Source organism: Drosophila innubila, chromosome X (genome assembly GCF_004354385.1).
Source record: "Drosophila innubila isolate TH190305 chromosome X, UK_Dinn_1.0, whole genome shotgun sequence".
Lineage (NCBI taxonomy): Eukaryota > Metazoa > Arthropoda > Insecta > Diptera > Drosophilidae > Drosophila > Drosophila innubila.
Window position 1 is genome coordinate 17052122 of NC_047626.1, and position 19060 is coordinate 17071181.

The 19060-nt window shown below is 35.4% G+C and overlaps 2 protein-coding genes across 3 annotated transcripts; both read right to left on the minus strand.

The window, feature by feature from the left end:
• Positions 1-646: 646 nt before the first annotated feature.
• Positions 647-16779, minus strand: LOC117785644 (protein-tyrosine sulfotransferase). 2 transcript variants are annotated; one of them, XM_034623759.1, is made up of 7 exons: positions 16502-16779; positions 14076-14206; positions 9138-9378; positions 8874-9053; positions 7606-7742; positions 7331-7529; positions 647-1375 (listed from the first exon to the last, which is right to left on the minus strand). In XM_034623759.1, exons 1-7 carry the CDS (start codon positions 16658-16660, stop codon positions 959-961), a joined length of 1464 nt encoding a protein of 487 aa, XP_034479650.1. In that variant the 5' UTR covers positions 16661-16779; the 3' UTR covers positions 647-958. The 2 variants fall into 2 exon arrangements, with proteins under 2 accessions (XP_034479650.1, XP_034479661.1); XM_034623770.1 differs by having other exon boundaries at positions 1191-1375; positions 7369-7529.
• Positions 16780-17030: 251 nt separating this feature from the next.
• On the minus strand, positions 17031-18003 carry LOC117785648. The gene is made up of 2 exons (XM_034623784.1): positions 17356-18003; positions 17031-17294 (listed from the first exon to the last, which is right to left on the minus strand). The coding sequence occupies exon 1, from the start codon at positions 18000-18002 to the stop codon at positions 17880-17882; it is 123 nt and encodes a 40-aa protein (XP_034479675.1). The 5' UTR covers position 18003; the 3' UTR covers positions 17031-17294; positions 17356-17879.
• Positions 18004-19060: the final 1057 nt, after the last annotated feature.

Here is a 19060-nt window from a genome sequence, read left to right on the forward strand (position 1 = left end):
GTCAATTTATTGCAACAAAACAGTTTATAAAAACGAAGTTAAAGGCTTTCGAAAATCCCAAGCAGAACATTCACCTTGTATAACATCCATATGTAAATCGTTTCGAAATATTTCATGTTTAAAAGCTCTCCTTCATACTCTTCCTCTATATATTTTTGTCTTTTTTTTTATTTTATTATTTTATTTTTTTTTTTTTGATTTTTTAAAATCAGTTTACATTGGGGGAATATTTTTAAAACTATTCTTTGAGCTCGCAGAGTTTTTCAAAGGTCCACTTTTGAGATTCTTGCGATGACTTTTATATAATAATGCACCCAAAAACAAAAATTACTTTACAAAATTGAATACGTACGCAAGTATATAGTTTGTTTTTAATTTAAAAAAAAAAACATTCTTTATACAGTTTCTCTGTACACAAAAACTTAATTATAATTTTGACTTAGAAGTAGAAAAAAAAGCAATAAATCATATAGATTAGATCGTAAAATATGTATAAAAACTTAAAAAAAAATGTGCCAAAGGCCATATAAAAGATGTTTATATAGATTTGTTGCGTAAATGGTTTATAAGAGGAGGGGGAATTTATATATATATATATATATATATTGTACTAAAGTGGAGCTTTAGCAAAATTTGCTTTTACTTCTTATTCAATTTAGATTTCGTTTTTAGTTAAAGAATTATTTTGGTGGTATATGCTAAACATCTGTAACTTATCATATACATCATACATAGTATACATACATATTTATGTATATAGAATCTATATGTATTTGTATATCCTGTCTTCAAGTTTTGGTACATTTAGTTTGGTTTACAACACAATGACTGACAATTGAGCCGAAAGCACAGTTGAAAATATAGCATTTCAAATTTGTAGTTGTTGTTGTTGCTGCTTTTGCTGTCGTGTGTCATCTCAATGTTTGCTGCGTGGCAATCTGATGGGTATATGCGGATATCATGTGTCCTCGACTGCACCGACATATTGCTTGCCATTGTTGTTGCTCTTCTTTTTGCTGTTGTTGTCAATGTTGTTGTTGTGGTTGTTGTTGCTGTTGGAGTTAGACGTCAGCTGCTTTATCGTTATGACATCTTTTGGCTTTTGTTTTGGTTGCAACAGCTGTGACTTTTTGCGCTCCTGCTCCTGTTCCTGTTCCCGTACCTGCTCCAAATCCTGCTGCTCCTGTTCCTCTTGTTGTTCTTCATGTTGTTGCTGTTGTGGCATTATTTTATTGATATTGTTGTTGTTGTTGTCAATGGCATTATCCTCAATATTGTTGTTGTTGTTGTTGTTAGTGTTATCCTCATCTGGATTAGTATCCATCTGCAACACTTGCTTCGCTTTACTTTCCCACAGCATGCGGTTGGCTTTTAGCTACAATATATTTTAGAGAATATATAAACACAAATGAGTTATGGCAAAAATACACACACACACACACAAATATTCTCAGTCACGTTATTATGCTACTTTATTTCATAAAAATCCATATGCACATGTATTCATGTAATTCAAGCTTCTAGCTGCCAATGCCCGCTGGTCGCATTATTTATAAGCTGTCATTATTTGTTGATGTTCTTGTTGTTGTTATTATTGTTGTTATTATTGTTGTTTTTGCATATTAAACGTTGAACAATGCAAGCGCCATGTCCCACATGCCACATGCCCCACATGCCACCCCCAACAGCCACATCACGTACGTAAACAACAGCTGCACATTAAGTGTAAATGCAACGTCAACCCCGTCGTGCATTTCGGCATAATTATATTATGCTCTTGCCACAAAATGCAGCACTTTGTATAGAATCAAACAGCTTGCAACAGCTCGCGATTTTTAACTTCATTTCAACAACATTTTTGGCATTGTGTATTATTATTATTATTACTAGATAGCTTTCCAGAAAAAATGAACTGAAGTAATTTTTTAATTTATTCTTTCACATTCCAATGACATTTCAGTAATGTTTCAAATTTTATTTTTATTGCAGCAGTAAAATTGATAATGTTTAATAAAAACAGTTAACTTAAGAGTAATTTAAGAGTAAATTGAAGACATCGCAAAGTAACTAGTTTCATTTTTAAACTGCCCGGAAAAGTATGCTATATAAATTTCAAATATAATTTAGATAGAACTTAAGGCTTTTATATTTCTCAGCGAGACTATGTTTAAATAAAGTATTTAGAAATACTCGGTTGATATCTCAAAGTCTTATAATATTGCTATGTTATAAAAAACTGAGTCAATCTAGAGTTATTTCAAATCGATGTGATAGAAAATATTTATAAAGCATTCATAAAAAATAAAAGTGCGGACTAAGAAAATTTGAAATTTCTGTCTAATATAAAACAAAACATCCATACTTCTATTAAGGTGGTTACTACTTAATTTTTCAAAATTAAATAAAATAAAAAATTTCAATAATCAGCGGAATATTGAACATCGTTGTTAAAAACATTTATTGATTGTTTGAGTGATAGCCAATTGATGTACACAGTTATTTTACTTAAGCATTTATGCACACTATACAAGTATAGTGTATACAGGTGGCAACTCCAAGTTGCGAACAATTGAAAAAGTTGGCTTTTCGTTCCATTAAATTTGCTGGCTCAATTAATTTTTTATTTCATTTCTAAATTTTTTTTGTTCGCTTTCTGCATAATATTAAAATGTCGAAAGCGCGGGTAATACTATATTTGTACTATATTAATTTCGCTCTGTTGTTGTGACTTTCCCTGTCTCACCCCTCGCTTCCTGTCTCTTTTTCGCACTCTGTCAGTGAAGCTGACGTAAAATGGCAATTTATTAAAATATTTGCAATTAACATAAATTACGCGCGTAAAATAAAATTGCCGGCATTTCAATTGATTATAATTGCTTTTGATGCCTTAACAGATCGGCAAATAGACAAATCGACACACGTTGGGCGCCATTTATATGTATGTGTATACGCGTATGGAGTTTGTACATGTGTGTGAGAGGGAGGGGTGAGGGGGGGGATAGGGGGCATGCAACTCGAGGCTCTTTGTGTGTATGCTGCTCCTGTTGTTGGCATTTCAATTGCGGAGTATGTACACGACATGCGAGTTTGTGTCTTGTGTGTTTGCCAGGCGTGTTTCTCGTTTGTTGGAAGCTTAAATTGGCATTTATGGCACGATGCCACTAGCCACCCAACCAACCACCCAACACACAGATGCTGACACCTATACATACACAAAGATATACTCGTACATACACTGTTACAAAAGTGTTCTAAAATCAAGATTTTGGTCTTAAAACTGCGAATTTTGGTCAACAAAATGTGTCGAGAACATACTATTATTAAAGTTAGAAAACACATATCTTGAGAATATTTCAATTAGAACCAAGTGCTTATTATAAGAATAAATGTTCTTGAAATTTAATTCAACAAATAAAAAACAAAGGAGAAAGATCTTTAAATTTATATTGGGCTCAAATAAAATATGAAATATTTATTTTTGTTTTTATAAAAACAAATTTGATTTATTAGATTAATGCTGTTAGCATCAAGGCTGAAAACCTCCAAAATGTTGTTAAAGGTTCGGTTCGGCGGTTCGAACCATAGAGCAAGACATCGGTTCGGTTCGCGAATTGGTTTATATACGCCAATGAACCTAAGGTTCGGGTTCGAATCTTGGTTCAATTTCATACAAAAAAAATTATTTATTGTTATAAATTTTTCTCTACATTTTGAACATATTAAATTTTTTTTTTAATAGAAATCAAATTTTTGAAGATAATTTAAATTTATTTGAAGATTTAAATATTACTTATTTTATTCCGAAGTCTCATATAATTACGTATTATTAGAAAACCATAAAATTTATGTAATTAATCTTTTTTTTAGGAACCGAATCTTTTATTTTAGAAAGCGGTTCGGTTTAGGTTCGGGTTCGCAAAGTAAAATATTTCAAGGGTTCGGTTCACGGTCCGGTTCAGGCTGCTTAAAAGCCCGAACCGAACCGGTTCTACGAGGTTCGGTTCAGAACCGGTTTGCAGCCTTCGTTAACATAAGTAATTTGGTCTTAAAATTACCTTATTTTAAGATAAATGTCTTTGTATTTAGAAGTTGGTCTTTTTTTTCAGTGTATGTAGTGTGTATGGAGGATTTCAACTGTCAGGTTGCGGAACAAACAGAAATTGCAGTTGTGACAGCCGTGGAGCAACACGACAGCATCGAAAAATCAAAGTAGCAGTCAAATGGAGTTGAGAGCAGCGCTTTTAACCGCCGCGACGCGACGTCGCACCACTGCACCACCGCACCACCTTAAGGGCAACCGTGCAGAGCAGAGCCAGCAGCAGAAGTAGCAGCAGTTGCTTGCAATTTTAATTTATGAGCAGTCCTCAAGCAAATGTCGCCGGGATGAGACGCGATGCAATGCAATGCGATATGATGCGACAGGTCGGTGGTGCAGTGGGGCAAAAGGATACCGCATAAGCACTACTATACACTCCGCCCAGCACTCAGCACACCACTCATCTCACTCATCTCATCTCATCTCGACTTGACTTGACTCAACTCGAGTCTGGGCTCTCAGCTCTGCCTCTAATTAATTAGCCGCTAATTTAACGCGCCGTGTGAAGCAGCAGCTGTGCAAAACTCAACAGGATGTGCAATGGTAGCGTTTCCCTTTACCCCTTACCCCTTACCCTTCACCCTTTTCCTCATTTCCCTCTTCTTCCCTTCTGCATTCCATTTCCGTTTTGCCATTGGCCAGAATGTAAATTAAGAGACTGAGAGAAAGCCTCTTCATCTTTGCCTTTACTGTCGTCTATGCAATAATTCAAAATGTTTTTAGCCACGATTTTATCTATAGCGTTATTTCTTTTTGCTTTTCCCTAAATTCGTGCAAAACAGTTTAACTTTTGTTGGGATTTCTATAAGGATAACAGCCATAACTATTAAATGACGTAACTATAGAATAATTCTTAACGGATTTTAACTTTATTTAAAAAAATATATTTTTAGGAAAGACGATTTCTTTAGATCTTTAGATATATATATATTTAAGTGCGGGTTTTGACGAACAAAAATATATTTTTTACATTGCAAATCTACAGGACGATTTTCAGTCAACATTATTACACAATTTATAGGATTGATTGAGTTTCAGGTCTACTCTATATTGTTCCAGAAACAAATACTTCCTCAAGTCGAAGGTCCCGTTAATAGTACTCTTATAACTCCAGATTTAATACTTTGTAAATAAATCAATAAATAAGTGCTCCCTCATTTTGTCAATATTGTTACACTTAGAATATTTTTTTGTTGGTTAACTTTGACATCGAAACTAAAGCAAGTAAGCAGGGAAATTTTAGGAAAAGCTATGTCTGAATTTATAGAACTTATAAGTATGATATGTACTTATGACTACTATCATAGTCTTTAGTTGCCACAGTTAAAAAAAATGGTTTCTACTAAGTTGCCCCGGATAGTATTTTATTTTCATACAGATAGATTTGATTTCTAAGTCGAGATGCTAGTTAGGGACTTTTTAAAAGGATGAGGGGAGGCTAAATGAGGCAATATGTTTATCACACATTCTAATGGAAAAATGAAAACTATATATATGTATGTACAATGTACATGCGACCCAGAAGCTACTTTGCAACAGGCAAATGAGCATGCAACCAAACTAAGTGCTTGCCGCCATTGTTTTCAAAATATACAAGCCCCAAGCCATGTATCTACATAAAATCCACTTCAAAGGGGGAGGAGGAAAGGAAGGAGTAGGACGAGCAGAGGTTAGGGAAGGGTTGGGCTTTTGTACTTGTGCTTGTAGTCAACATCATTATCATCGTCATCGATATGACTGTGTATCCCTATGCATATGTATGCGAGTCTCCTCATATATATGCGCCCTGGGAGCATGGCTCCAACAAAAGCAACAACAATAACAGCAACAACAATAACAAAACACAACGCATGCTAAAGTGGCTGAAAAAGAGAAAAATACAAACAAAAAAAGAGAAAGAAAAAAAATAAAAAAGGTGAGTGCAAGAAACAAACAAACAAACACAAAAATAATAAAAACCATATACAAAATCATGTGTAAAATGTATGCAATAGTCATAACATGCTCGACTACCAAATACCCTCTAAGTACTTAAAATAATTCATTTAATTAATATTTAGTATATACAGATTATATTTAAAAAATAATTTTCTTTGTTAGCGAATTAATTGGGTATATTTTTTTTTATAAATATTCAATATATATTTATAAATATACCCCACTAGCATTTACCCCCACAGTATTCCGACATTCTGAACTACACAATACTATATGCTTTTTATTTCGCTTGTTTGTTTTCCATTTAAAGGGTATTATTCATATGAGCGTACCATATTAATTCTATAGTTGAAGTACAATACACAAAACCTCAATTCAATATTTGTTACATCTCTCAGCTCAATAGAACGAATCAGTTCATAAACTGCAGCATACTCGACTAGCGGGTACCCTATAGAATACTTATTTTAGCATACAAAGATAAAATACATATATATTCATTTAAATTTTAATAAACTAACAGGATAAATTACAATTTTTAAACCCAACAGATTATAATACTCAAATAAAAATTGTAAAATTAAATTCAAAAAAGATCAAGCCTAAAAAAAACATATTTTTAATTTTTATTATAAGTTTTGAAATACAAATTTAATAATTGCTTCATAATATTGTAATTTTATTAAAATCAAAAAATAAAAGTTATTTTAAAATTTTTTACTAGAAATCAACAAATAATTTAAATTTAAAAATTATAATGTTTACGGTGCCTGCTTTCTACGTAACAAACGGACTCCACAGAAACCTTTGGGTATAGGGGAATTGGACAAAAAATGTATCTACGAATATGGTTGAAATGCGTTGCCACAAAGCAAAAGTGCAAAATATGGCAATGACAGAAGCCAACAGCGGCAACAACTACAAATGCAACAACAACAACACAAGCAACAACAATGTAAAGCACAAAACCGGAGCACACAAAAATGACAATGAAGATGGCAACACAAAATGTTAACTGGAACGACAACAAAAGGGATGGGCGCCATGTTGAATGCTTTGGGGATATCCGGTTTGGAAAAGTGGGGATGGGGGATGAGTGAGAAGAATGGGAAGTTGGAAAAAGCGTGGAGCGGTTGTTGCCTTTGTGTGTGCATTACGTCTGCCCGATTGACTGACTGCCCAACTGCCCAACTGACTGACTGACTGACTGACTGACTGACTCCTTTCCTTTCCTATCCTCAGCCTCTCTTTAGCCTCGTCTGCCTGTCTGTCTGTCTGAGTGTTTGTTGCACATACCTTAGATGTATTGTCCTGCACCCATGCATCTGGCTTACCGTAGTCCGGTGGGTTCGCATACGGATCGTAGCCCAGCACGGATAGCATGGGCGCTATGTTGGCCATGTCATGCACCACATCGCCGGGTATTTGGTCCACCCACTTGGACAGCGCCTCAAGATTGACCGGCTTGATGACCTGATCTGACGACCTCTCCACCCTGTGCACAATTCCAATTAGTTAATGCTCGAAAGAGGGACGACTGCAATGTCTATAGGGCATGTTTGTGTACTCACTTGGATAGCGGCACTCCGTTGGGCTTATTAATAAATTCCTCATGATGCAGCACCGCATCGTTCCATGGCACATCCAAGAATTTCAAGATTTTTCGCATCCATTCCTCTGGATGCAGCACCAGCTGCTCGTAGTAAACCTTTAACATGAAATTAAAAAATACGGTTATAGCTTTTACTGACTTTGCTCTCGAGTAAGTGTACTATATAAGTTTTATAGCTCTAGATACAAATTTCGGGTATGGTTTAACTTAAAGTATAACAACTTTAAGCCAGCTTATTTATTAACTTAACGTTGACTAAAAACAGTCCACAGAGAGGAATAAAATTACTCCGAATTTTAATAGAACTATAAATTTAAACTATATTATAAAAAGCATTAAATCATATCTAGTGATGTAGAAATACATTGAATAATTAAAAACTCAACTTTCGGTTTTGAGCTCGATTCACAGTTTGAATTTACATCACTATCCAAACTAAAAAAGTTGAGTAAGCCTGTAAGTTAATCCGTTCTACCTTTAAGTTTACAAATACTTGAAGTGTAATCACTTGAGTTACAAAGTTTTGTTATGCTTATAGTCTTATTATTTAATTTAAAGTGTGCAATCAAATTCATAGGGTTGCCATATATTTTTCAATAAATATTTAAATTTTAAGAAGTTCTTGGCTATAAGTAATTCATGCTACCAAAATTTAATTAGTTTGTTTAATAAAAACAATGATAATCATATATAACCAACTTTGGTCAGAATATAAAAGACTAGCTTATATGCATATTCTATTAGTTTGCTTAACATATTTCAAAGAACAAAACAAATTTTCATACCAAAACTTGATTTTCGACTGACATGGAAGCTATTTGATATAGTGGTCCGATCCAAAAAATAAAATTAAAACAAACCTGATCTGCTTGCAATATAGAGGAACAAACCAAGATTGGTGCCTCTAGCTCTTATAGTATCTGAGATCCTGGTGTTCATACAGACGTCAGGAAGTCAGGACAGACCTACATGGCTATATCGACTCGGCTATTAATGCTGATCAAGAAAATATATACTTTATAGGGTCTGTCCCACCTCCTTCTGTCTGTTATGCACTTTTTACTTAACAACTTAACTTAATAGAATCCTGTACTTTTTTTAAGTAAGGCGTCTGAAAATGCCTTCTTTATATAATGCAATTACTCCAATTTATTAATAAAGGGCCGTCACTCGTTGATCGAATGCACCTAAATAAAGGTGTCCAGGTGTGGCTGTCAGTCTACTTACCATCATGCATCGCTCCTTGCCAATGTCCCGACACTGTTCGTGCATCAGCTCGATGGCGTGGTTCCACTTCTGCATGCATTGACGGTAGCTCGCCAAATCGAAGCCGGTTATTGTCACCTTGCGGGATATAATCGAATGAACCGTCGCCCGTCCGTCGCGCACCATGAATAGGAATTTTGCCTGTGTGAGGAGAGAGAGCACGAGTGTCTGTATGCATGTCTGTCTATGTATGTGGTGTGTGTGTGTGTATGTATATCGACTTACATTTGGAAATAGCTCGATTACATAGGAGCCCATTTTGAGTGTGAGCGGATCCTTGTTACATAAACGCGGCGCCGGTTCACCATGTTTCGCAATGATTTCCAAGCAGAACTGTGCGATGGCGCTATTCATGACCTCTTTGGTGATGCCCGCCTCCTGCAGGCGCAGCGATTCCTTCTCGGACTTTAGCCAATGCGAGCGCAGCTGCAAAATGCGCGGAATGACGCGCGTCTCCTGCCCACAGCTAAATGGATGAGATATACGGCAAAACAATGCCGGAAGCATGAAAAGGAAGGTAAACTGACGATGAGAAACAGCAGCAGAAGAATAAAGTGGAGAAGGACATGGATGTGGACATGAATGTGGACATGGATGTGAATGTGAATGCGGCTGTGTAGCAGTGTAGCCGATTTAGCTATTTCCAGCTAGATCTATCCTTATTAAAACTAGCCGAAAGCCAAAATTGAAAATTTTCTATTCTTTTGCATATTATTTTCAATTTGAACAAAATTGTGCAAAATTGGTAAAAAAAAACGTGCCATATTAATTGTTTTTTACTCAGGCCAATAAAAGTAATTTGCAGTCTGTTTATTATTCTATTAGTCCATTAAATTTATCGAAAGTACACTGAAAATCAATAACTTCTAAAATCAAGAACATTCATCTAAAATATTTTGTTCTTAAAATAAGATTATGTTAAGACCAAATTACTAAAACTTAGATTATTTATCTAAAAAATCTTAAACTCTTAATCGAGAATATAAATCTTAAATTGTTAGGAAAGTATAAATATGTACTATTTCGTATCAAACAAATGGTGGCACGTTGCGCTCTGGTTAGAGAGGCCGCTTCAGTTGTGAAGCAGTAGGCGGCGGTTCGAATCCCACTCGTAACAAATTAAAATAACATTTATAAAATTACTAAACTAATACAGAATAAAATGTAAATAAATCAAAATTTAAAAATAAAAAGAATTATAAATATACAAAAATATTTTTATTTATTTTATTTTTTTATTTTAATTTTAAGAACATTTATGCTGAGACCAAAATCTTGATTTTAGAACATTTTTTTTTTATCAGTGTACCCCATAAAGTATATATTTAATTTTAATTATCATCAACTGTCGTGTACATCTGTCTGACTGTACTATGTACATCTAAATCTCAGAGACTTTAAGAGCTAGAGTCACGAAATTTAGTGACAGTACTCGTAAAGTGTGTTTTATAATTTACGCTTCAGAAAATCGAGTGTTAAGATTTCTTAAAAATGGATGCAGGGTCTTTCACAGTCGGCTTCTCTCCACTGTAGCTTTGCCTTCTATTTTCTGGCTAATTTCCCCTATATTTGTGGCATGTAGCTGGCATCACTGCTGTGGAGCATGTGTGCATGGGATGTCATGTTACAAAGTAGTGAACAACACAATGATGTTTGATATCGCATAGCAGAGCTTTGGCTTTTAAACGGATGCCGCACCATTGCATGCCCCGCAACGTTGCAACGCTACAACGCTGCATGCAGCCTGTTGCCTTTTGCTGCCGCAGATGTTTTTGGGCCTTTCGCTAATGCAATCGACCAAATGGAAACGGTTACTCCAACTCCAGCTCCTAGTCCAACTTTAACTGCAGCTTCAGTTTCAGTTCCAACTCAATTTCAATTTCAATTCCAACTACAACTCGAACATGCGAGCATAAAATCGAAATTGCGAAAGCGCTTGTCGCGTTTTTGTTCTCAATTTTCTCTCTCTCTCACTCTCTCTTTACCCCCTTTAACCACTTAAATGCCATGGCCAGGGGCAGGAGCAGGAACAGCAAAGAGGCAAGTTGAAGTGAAGGCTTTAATCAGTGAACCATGTTGGTTCACAGTTGATTTCTTTGCCGACGTCATTTAATTTGCAAGTTAACAGCTGCAAATTCAACTAAACTCATTTATTTTTTTTTTATTTGGTTTCTTTGATTAAGCACTTGCGGGATTTACTTCAGCTTGTTTAGGCAAATAAATAGATTAATCTGTTATGAGCTTGCATTTAAGTGAAATAGTCTGAGATTTACATTAAGATGAGTATATATAACTTACATATATTCTTCTATTTTTTTTTTGTGCATTTTGTGAAATTAGAAAGTTGCTTATTATGGGTCAGGACTTAATCTTTTTAAATGGTATTTCATATTTCTTTTTTAACCTTTTACTTTAAGCTAAGCAAAACCTACTCTTTGTTAGAGTATTACAAGTTTAAGGCAGTGGTGATCCACCTATGCTCAAAAGGAGTAAAGTTATTCACAGCCGACAAAAAACTATGAATTTTAAAATTTGTATATTTAAAAAAAAAAAGAAACTATTTACTTTTAATATTTTCAAGCATTAATATGAGGCCACAATACATATTTTTTTAGTATATGATAATCAATTTCATCAAAATCCTATCAAGCTAAAGAAAATTTTTTCATAGCTTGCCTACGTTTAATTCTTTTTGCTCTCTCTTCCCGATCAGCTCTGGTTTAAAGCTGTGTGTATGTGTCAAAAGTGGTAGCATACTTTTCAGTGCATTTTATTCTGAGTTTTTATTCTGATCCCTTTTAAATTACAAACATATTCTGTCAAGTGTTAAGATATTCTTGAAGTGGCTTGAAATTACACACAAAATATTTTAAACAGATAACAGCATGTGTACAATCAAAAAAATTTTGTTTTTTATTAAAAATAAACAAAAAACATTTGCAAATTAGCAAATACCACAAGCTGAACAGTTTAATATTGAAGTAGACAATAGAATAGTATCTTTCAATGCAACACACTGTGACAAATAACTCTTACGAAAGTCAAATTGGGAAGAGATAAGCATTTCAATTAGTAAACATGAGTGGGCTATTTAGTTGCCATGGATACAATGAATTAAACGTTGTCTTTGATATTACGAGGAATGCATTTATAGCGACACATGCGCCTTCTTTCGCTCCTGCTCTGTCTCGCTCTAATTCTCATTCGTTCTCGCCCTCGAGTGTCCTGCTAATCTGCCATCTGCTGCGAATCCTTTGAGTACATGAGTCACAAAGTCGCCGTCGAGTCGGGGTCAGAGGGATAACTCTACAAATATATATAATCTTTGGAGCTATTACATGAGAGTGTTTTATATGCAAATCGGACCGAACAAAGGCTAACGAGGCCAGAGTAAAAGCACTGAAGCTATCTACAAGCACACACAGAGATATGTACAACCATATATGTATAGTATACATAGATACTCGTCCTATCTGTAAATATATATCTCCGTAAATGGTGGCACAAATTTAACTAAATAGATTGTTGCTGCCACGCTGCAGCGGCGGAAGTAAGTTTTTAAATAGCGGAAATTGTGCTGTGCAGCCATCAGAAAAAGTGACGCTGAATGCTCTCGACAGTCAGAAAAGCCTGAAAGCCCAGGATCGAGGACTCCGAGCCCAGAGCCCAGTTAGCTAGGAGCCACAACTCAGCAGCCATGAGTCAAAGCTGGCAAAAAATATACGAGTATGTATGCTATATGGTATAAAAAACGAAATAAATTTGTTAATAAAATAAGCAGGCAACGCTTTATCGTATCTCTATCTACCTCTCCCATTCTTTTCCCTCCGTCTATCTCTGTCTGCTCACTCATATCTGGTTGAAGCATAAAGGACGAAAAATTCGTGGCTAATTACTCATGCGTAACGAAAACTTAATAATCTAATTCAAAACCTGACAGACGGGACTGAACCAACACACACAGCAAAAGATACAGAAGGAGAGAGATACCCAATTGGCCCAACGATGAATCCAACCATCCATCATGTCATATAATAAACATCTCTACTGCCAACACACTCCCTCTCCCCCATCACCAATTTATTTCAAAAGTTTCGAACCCCAACAGCTCATTTTCCTTTATTTTCTGCTTTAGACATGCGTGTGTTTGTTTGAGTTTCCTACGAATTACAATAAAACCGAAATGGAATGGTCCATTTCCACATCTGCTTATCGATTACATAAGCAAAGGTGTCACATTTCATCTAAACTATGTTATCTCCTACTTTCGGCAGTGAAACCTTTTTGTAGCGAACTCGCCACAGATCGTTGACAATTTGGCACGTTTGTTCCGGAAAAGTTTTTAATTATTTTAAAGCAGAGATGAGCAAAAACAACTACAACTTCTGGAGTGAAAAGTAATAGAAAATTAAAACTAAATACAAAACTCATAGTCGAAATACATACTAATTATAATTATTCGATTTGTAATATCAAAAGTCTCCATCAAACTCAAGTTGATATTTTGGCGCCAATTTACAAAAATAACGAAAAAAAACTTTGTAATCCCATTTATGCGCACCATTGTCAGGAAGTATTACCTATCGAATGGAAGATCCATTATGAATAATTAACTTGAAACAATAACCTTTTTTTTTAAATTATATTTATAATTGATGAATTTCCGAACAAATGTACAAAATATTCAACAGTTAAGACTTGCGTCTACGTTTTAAAAGTTTCAGAGAATAGCGAAGATGAATAATACGCTATCATTTCAAATAACGTATATATTAGACAGGCCAATATTCCTGCCTATTATGTATTTTTTATCCATGCATCTAAATGGATAAGTACGATATTTAGAATTTTTTTTCAATAAATATATTGAATAAATAGTTGAATTTAAGCTTATCTTATATTTTGTGTAATACTTTAGCTGTTCTTTCATAGGCATACAGTTGACAGATGCCTTTAGTGTATTCTTTTTAACTATCTCCATACATGTGGTATTAAATTATGCTACAAATATGTTGAATTAAAGGACAGTTCCTTGGGGAAATTGTATTTGGAACGGAACTGGACTGTTTGTATATATTTTACAGGGATTTATATATGTATGTAGTTGGATGGGCTGGTGATGGAAGAGTTGATGTGGGAAGGTTATGCGATGGAAAGACTTACCGCACATCGGGATGAGCATCCAGCATGGCGCGCATTAATGTCGTACCAGATCTGGGTACACCGCCTATGAATATTAATGGCATCTCACGGTTGTATGAATAGACGCGTTGATTGTCATCTGTGACGTATTTCTGGTTGCATGGGCGTGGCAAGAAAAAGAAGAGCAGAGTAGAGCAGAGAAAAAAAATTAAATTAGAGAAAAAGTTGTAGGCAAAAATTACGTGGCAGCCAGATGATGATGTTGATAATGATGATAATTATGAAGAAGCAGATGGGATTGAGGGTGGCGGGTGGCAGGTGGCAGGTGGCAGGTGACGGATAACGGATGTCGGTTGCCACAGGAAGGTGACGCTGATGGCAACTGAATTTGCGTAGGAAAAAGCAAAAAAAAAAAAAAACACACGTGTGCATAGTGTGTGTAAGAGAGACAGGTGTATTTGTGTGTGAAAGAGCTGCCCCTTAACCTTTGGCGCGGCTGTCGCATTAATGTCAATTTAAAAGGATTTTCCTACGCAGTTATAAATGTAAAAAGGAATTACGTTCAAACTCGAGAATCTGAGCCCATAATACGAGACGCTTAAAATGCTGCCTTATTGTGGCAAAATTTGCGTGAAAATTGCAAAAAAAAAAAAAAAAAAAAATTGAGAAAAATTAATCGGAAAATAAGATTGAAGCGAAAAATGTTTATTGTTGGTCAGAGGTTTGCCAGCTGGTGAATTCCCCAACTCTAGTTCTTTAGTCAGCGTTTATCAATCAATTCGATAACTAAGCTATGTGTACATTTTCCACGTAAGCACACCTAAAAATAAACTGATAACACCCAAAGCAAAAAAGGCGCAAACAAACTGTGACCCAACAAAAAATTATTGATCAGTGCTAAGCCACTCGAAAATTAAAAAGTTGTAGACATACGTAAACAACTGCGAAAGAAAATGGAAAGTATGGTAGAGTACAGTGCGCTACAAGTATGACAAACACTCGAGAGCATTTAAAGAGATCTTCATGATGTGAATGGCTGGAAAAAACTGATTTTGTTCACAAATTATAATGTGTATTATATAAATAGATGTGAAATTAAAATTAAATATGATGCACGCTCCATGAAATAGATATAAATCTATATTATATATATAAAATAATACAACACATCTGATCTTGACACTGTAAATTGTAGTAAAACTCAAAACTTATGTATTGAATATTTGTGAATGTTTGTGTAGCTTAGATGTTATAGTATATAGATAGTGAACTTTTAATCGCAGTGACATTGCTAATCGAAATGGACACAAATAACTGCTTATTGAATTTATTTGATAACACATAAAGATAAAAAATGAATCAATACGCTTCAATATTAATTGTCATAGCTTTGATATTATAAATTAATTAAATTCCCATTAAGTTCTTAACAGTGCAGCTCAAGTCTGAGTAACTATGCAAATTGATTTGATTTTCTTATGCAGACTGATTGCCATTGCAATCGAAATCCAACTAACAATCTCTGGGCCAGCAAAATCAACCACAACCACAACAACAACAACAACAACGTGAACAGCAAGAATGAAAATAATAAGAACTGTTAGTCCCGATGGCATTTGGCCAACTAATGTTTACAAAATGGTGTTCGGCCATCCGATAACCAGCAAATCCCCCAATGACTTTGCATGGCTTGCGGTCAGGTCAGCGTGTGCAGTCAACATGAAATTAGTTATCCTGAATCTCCAGAGAGCATAAAGAGTGTGGAAGAGAGAAAGACTGCTACTGATGTTGTTATCGTTACTGTTGTTGTTGTTGTTGTTGCCACAATTTGATTTATCACTGCAATCGTCGCCTGGTCAGCGCTCGTTTCTAAATACATGCCCTCAAGTGTAAATAAACTTGAGTTAATCTTTGTGTACACATGTATGTGGTTAAAGGTGTTTTACACACAAAATTCTCTAAAGTATACTTTTATATTTATGTAAATATAACAAAGAGTCAACTATAATTAATTATTTTAAGTTGCATGTATATTACAATATATTACATTTTTTTTTTTTTTAACTTTAAGAAATTTTTTGTACTTTTAAGGGTATTTAATAATTTCGTATTCACATTAAATATTTTTTGGTCCTAGGTCAACATTTTTGAAAAGAACATACGATGAATTCGCAGAAAAAAATAAGAAATTAAATATTTGCAAAAAAATGTAATTTCGTTTTAATCTAATATACTCAATTTAATAACGAGAATAAAAAGATTATTTAAATGAAGACAAAAATGAATGAAGAAATTAATAAATATGAAAAAGACAATTACAAAAACAAATTCGATATATGGTGTATTATGTTGCAAAAAGTATTGAATTCAATAAAGTGAGTTTCGTGTAGCGAAGTTTGACTGTATGTATAGTATATATGTGTGGTATCAGGTGTTTGTCCACTTACCTCCACGCGAACCATTTGCGATGCCAAATCGTTTGTGGCATCCAATTTGAAGAGACAGTTGGGTCGCAATTCCGTAAATTTGAATAGGAACATGGTGACAACAATTATGGCGAATAGAACCCAAAGGGTGACCTTCTTATTTCGATAAGGCAGACGCATCTTTACAGATTGTGCTTAGTTCGTTTATTGGCGTTAACTGAGGTGTGAATCTGCTAAACTGTTTTTTGATTTCAATCAAACTCAGACTCAGACTTGGACTCGAATTCAAATTCGAGACTGTCTATTTGTTTAGTCCTATCGATTGACGATGCCTCCACTTGTGCAACCGGACGTTGCAAGCTTAAATATGTAAATTGGTTTCTTGAGTTGCGGCAACGATAAAATTTTTAGTTTGCTTGTCCGCTGTTCTTCTGCTTTTCTTTTTTTCTCCAGTTTACACTTAGATGCTTTTGCCTTTCAGTTGCGTTTGCTCTTGTTCGTGTTGTTGTTGTTGTTGTTCTTGCTGCAGCTGCAGCTGCTGCTCCTGCTTCTGCTGCTCCTGTTCCTGTTCCTGTTCCTGCTGTTTATGACGTTGATTGCTTTGCATTTCCTTGCCTTTTGTTTGCAGCCAACGCAATTTTCAGTGACTCACTGCGGTCAGCGTGGCCATCAGCAAAGGCAAAAGCAACACCAACACCAACATCAACAGCAATTTTCAATTTCAACTCTAGTTCCACTTGCAGTTTACAGTTCGCAGTTCGCAGTTCCGTTTATTATTTTTATGCGCCGCTTATCGTTTTCGTTGTTTTTTGGTCTGCGTTTGTTTTTATTGCATTTTAAACATATTTACTTAGGCAAATTATGTTTTATATTACCTCGGCTGTGTGTGTGTGTGTCGGTAATGGGAGGGACATGCGCTTTAGAATGTCTTCTTCCTTATATTACTGCTTCTGCTGCCTTTGCCCAGTTTTTAGCCGGTTATGTCTTGGTAACAGGTCCTTGTCAGTGACTGCGTCTGCAAGTGAAAAACTTCAGTCATAAGCATATTTAAATAGTTTTCAAATTATTTGCCATCAACTCAACTCAACTCAGCACTCGACTCGACTAGACTCGAAGCTGTTGCTCGACTGACAGCAGCGACTGTCATGAAATGACTACGCACCTTTTAGAACAGCAACAGCAACAGCAGCTTCAAGTTCAAAATCTAAACTACAACTCCAGCAACTTCAACTTTAACTTCAACTTCAGCTGCAACTACAACTGCAACTGCAACTGCAGATTCAATTTCAATTCCAAAATTGTGATTATAATTCCAACTTGAGCTCCTTCTGTTGTCTGGTTGTCTGTTTGGTTGTTTGGTTGTTGCTTGTTTGTCTCTGGTTTGTTGTTGGTTGTTTGCTCAGTTGTTCACGAATAGCTGCCAGCCCAAAAACTTAATGAGCTGAAATGCCAAATAGACTGGAACCAATGTTAGTGATATATACACATAATAGCTCCAATTCCCAGTTATTTCCTCCGTCATAGCTGTGAATGACACAATAAAGAAGCAGAGAGTAAGATATATATATATATATATAAATGAAGAAAATGAAGAACTATTAGAACAATTGCCAACATGCAAACAATCGAATACAACCAACAAAAATATTGAAATATAGTAGGAAAAGGCAACAACTTTGATGACAGGCAGCGGATACAACACACAGATACACACACACACACACACACACACACAGACACGCACACATTCACATGTAAAACAATTGTCGTTGTTAGAGCTGCAAACAAAACCGAAACAACTTGAAATATATTTCAACAATGAATTATTATGATGTACTATGCGAGTGTGTGCGTGTGTGTGCATGTGTGTGTGTAAATAAAGAGAAACATATTTATTATGTTTGCTGTGGATATTTGATTAGAAACATCTATAAATTGACATGTATGTGTGCACAATATGACACATTCAATGTGCCGCCTTGTGGCAAGTATCTATGTACATCCCATCGAGAACTTAAGCTGCTTAAACACCACTCATCCCTCTTCCCTCCCTCCTGCTCTCCCCTCACCATTTGCTGCTCAAGTGTCGGTCGTATAGTGGCCATATAGTTGAGTGCATTATGTTGCTGCCACATGCGTCTAACTCCCTCCCTGCCTTCCCCTCTGTCTGGTGAAAGGCAAATGCTTACCACATCTCACTTGCCACACATCACGAGCAGATCTTGTTGCAGCTTCAGCTTCAGTGGCCAGTTGCGTATCAGATGTTACGCCTTTGTCGCTTAATCTAACCCCATCCACACACACCCACACACAAGCTAGTTGCACTCTGAACTTACACACACATGCAGCTGCAGCGTACCTGGATTAAACACTAACTATCCAGAGCAAGTTAACTGTGGCAAATTATCTTTAGTTATTCTTTTTTCAAATCAATATTTTCTACTGACAGTCGCAGTCTTTTTTCTATTTTTTTTGATATTCACACACAATTTCAATTGATTTCGGTTATACAGTAGAAAGTAGCTTCCAAGTTTCTTGTCAAGATATTTTTAGCCTTTTACGTAGACGTTTCTCAATCCA

Coding starts and splice junctions, on each gene's coding strand:
- LOC117785644 (XM_034623759.1), bottom strand. CDS start 16,660: ATGCGTCTGCCTTATCGAAATAAGAAGGTCACCCTTTGGGTTCTATTC. Junction 14,207..16,501: donor CGCAAATGGTTCGCGTGGAG/GTAAGTGGACAA, acceptor CCATGCAACCAG/AAATACGTCACAGATGACAA. Junction 7,743..8,873: donor GCAAGGAGCGATGCATGATG/GTAAGTAGACTG, acceptor TTCATGTTAAAG/GTTTACTACGAGCAGCTGGT.
- LOC117785648 (XM_034623784.1), bottom strand. CDS start 18,002: ATGACGGAGGAAATAACTGGGAATTGGAGCTATTATGTGTATATATCA.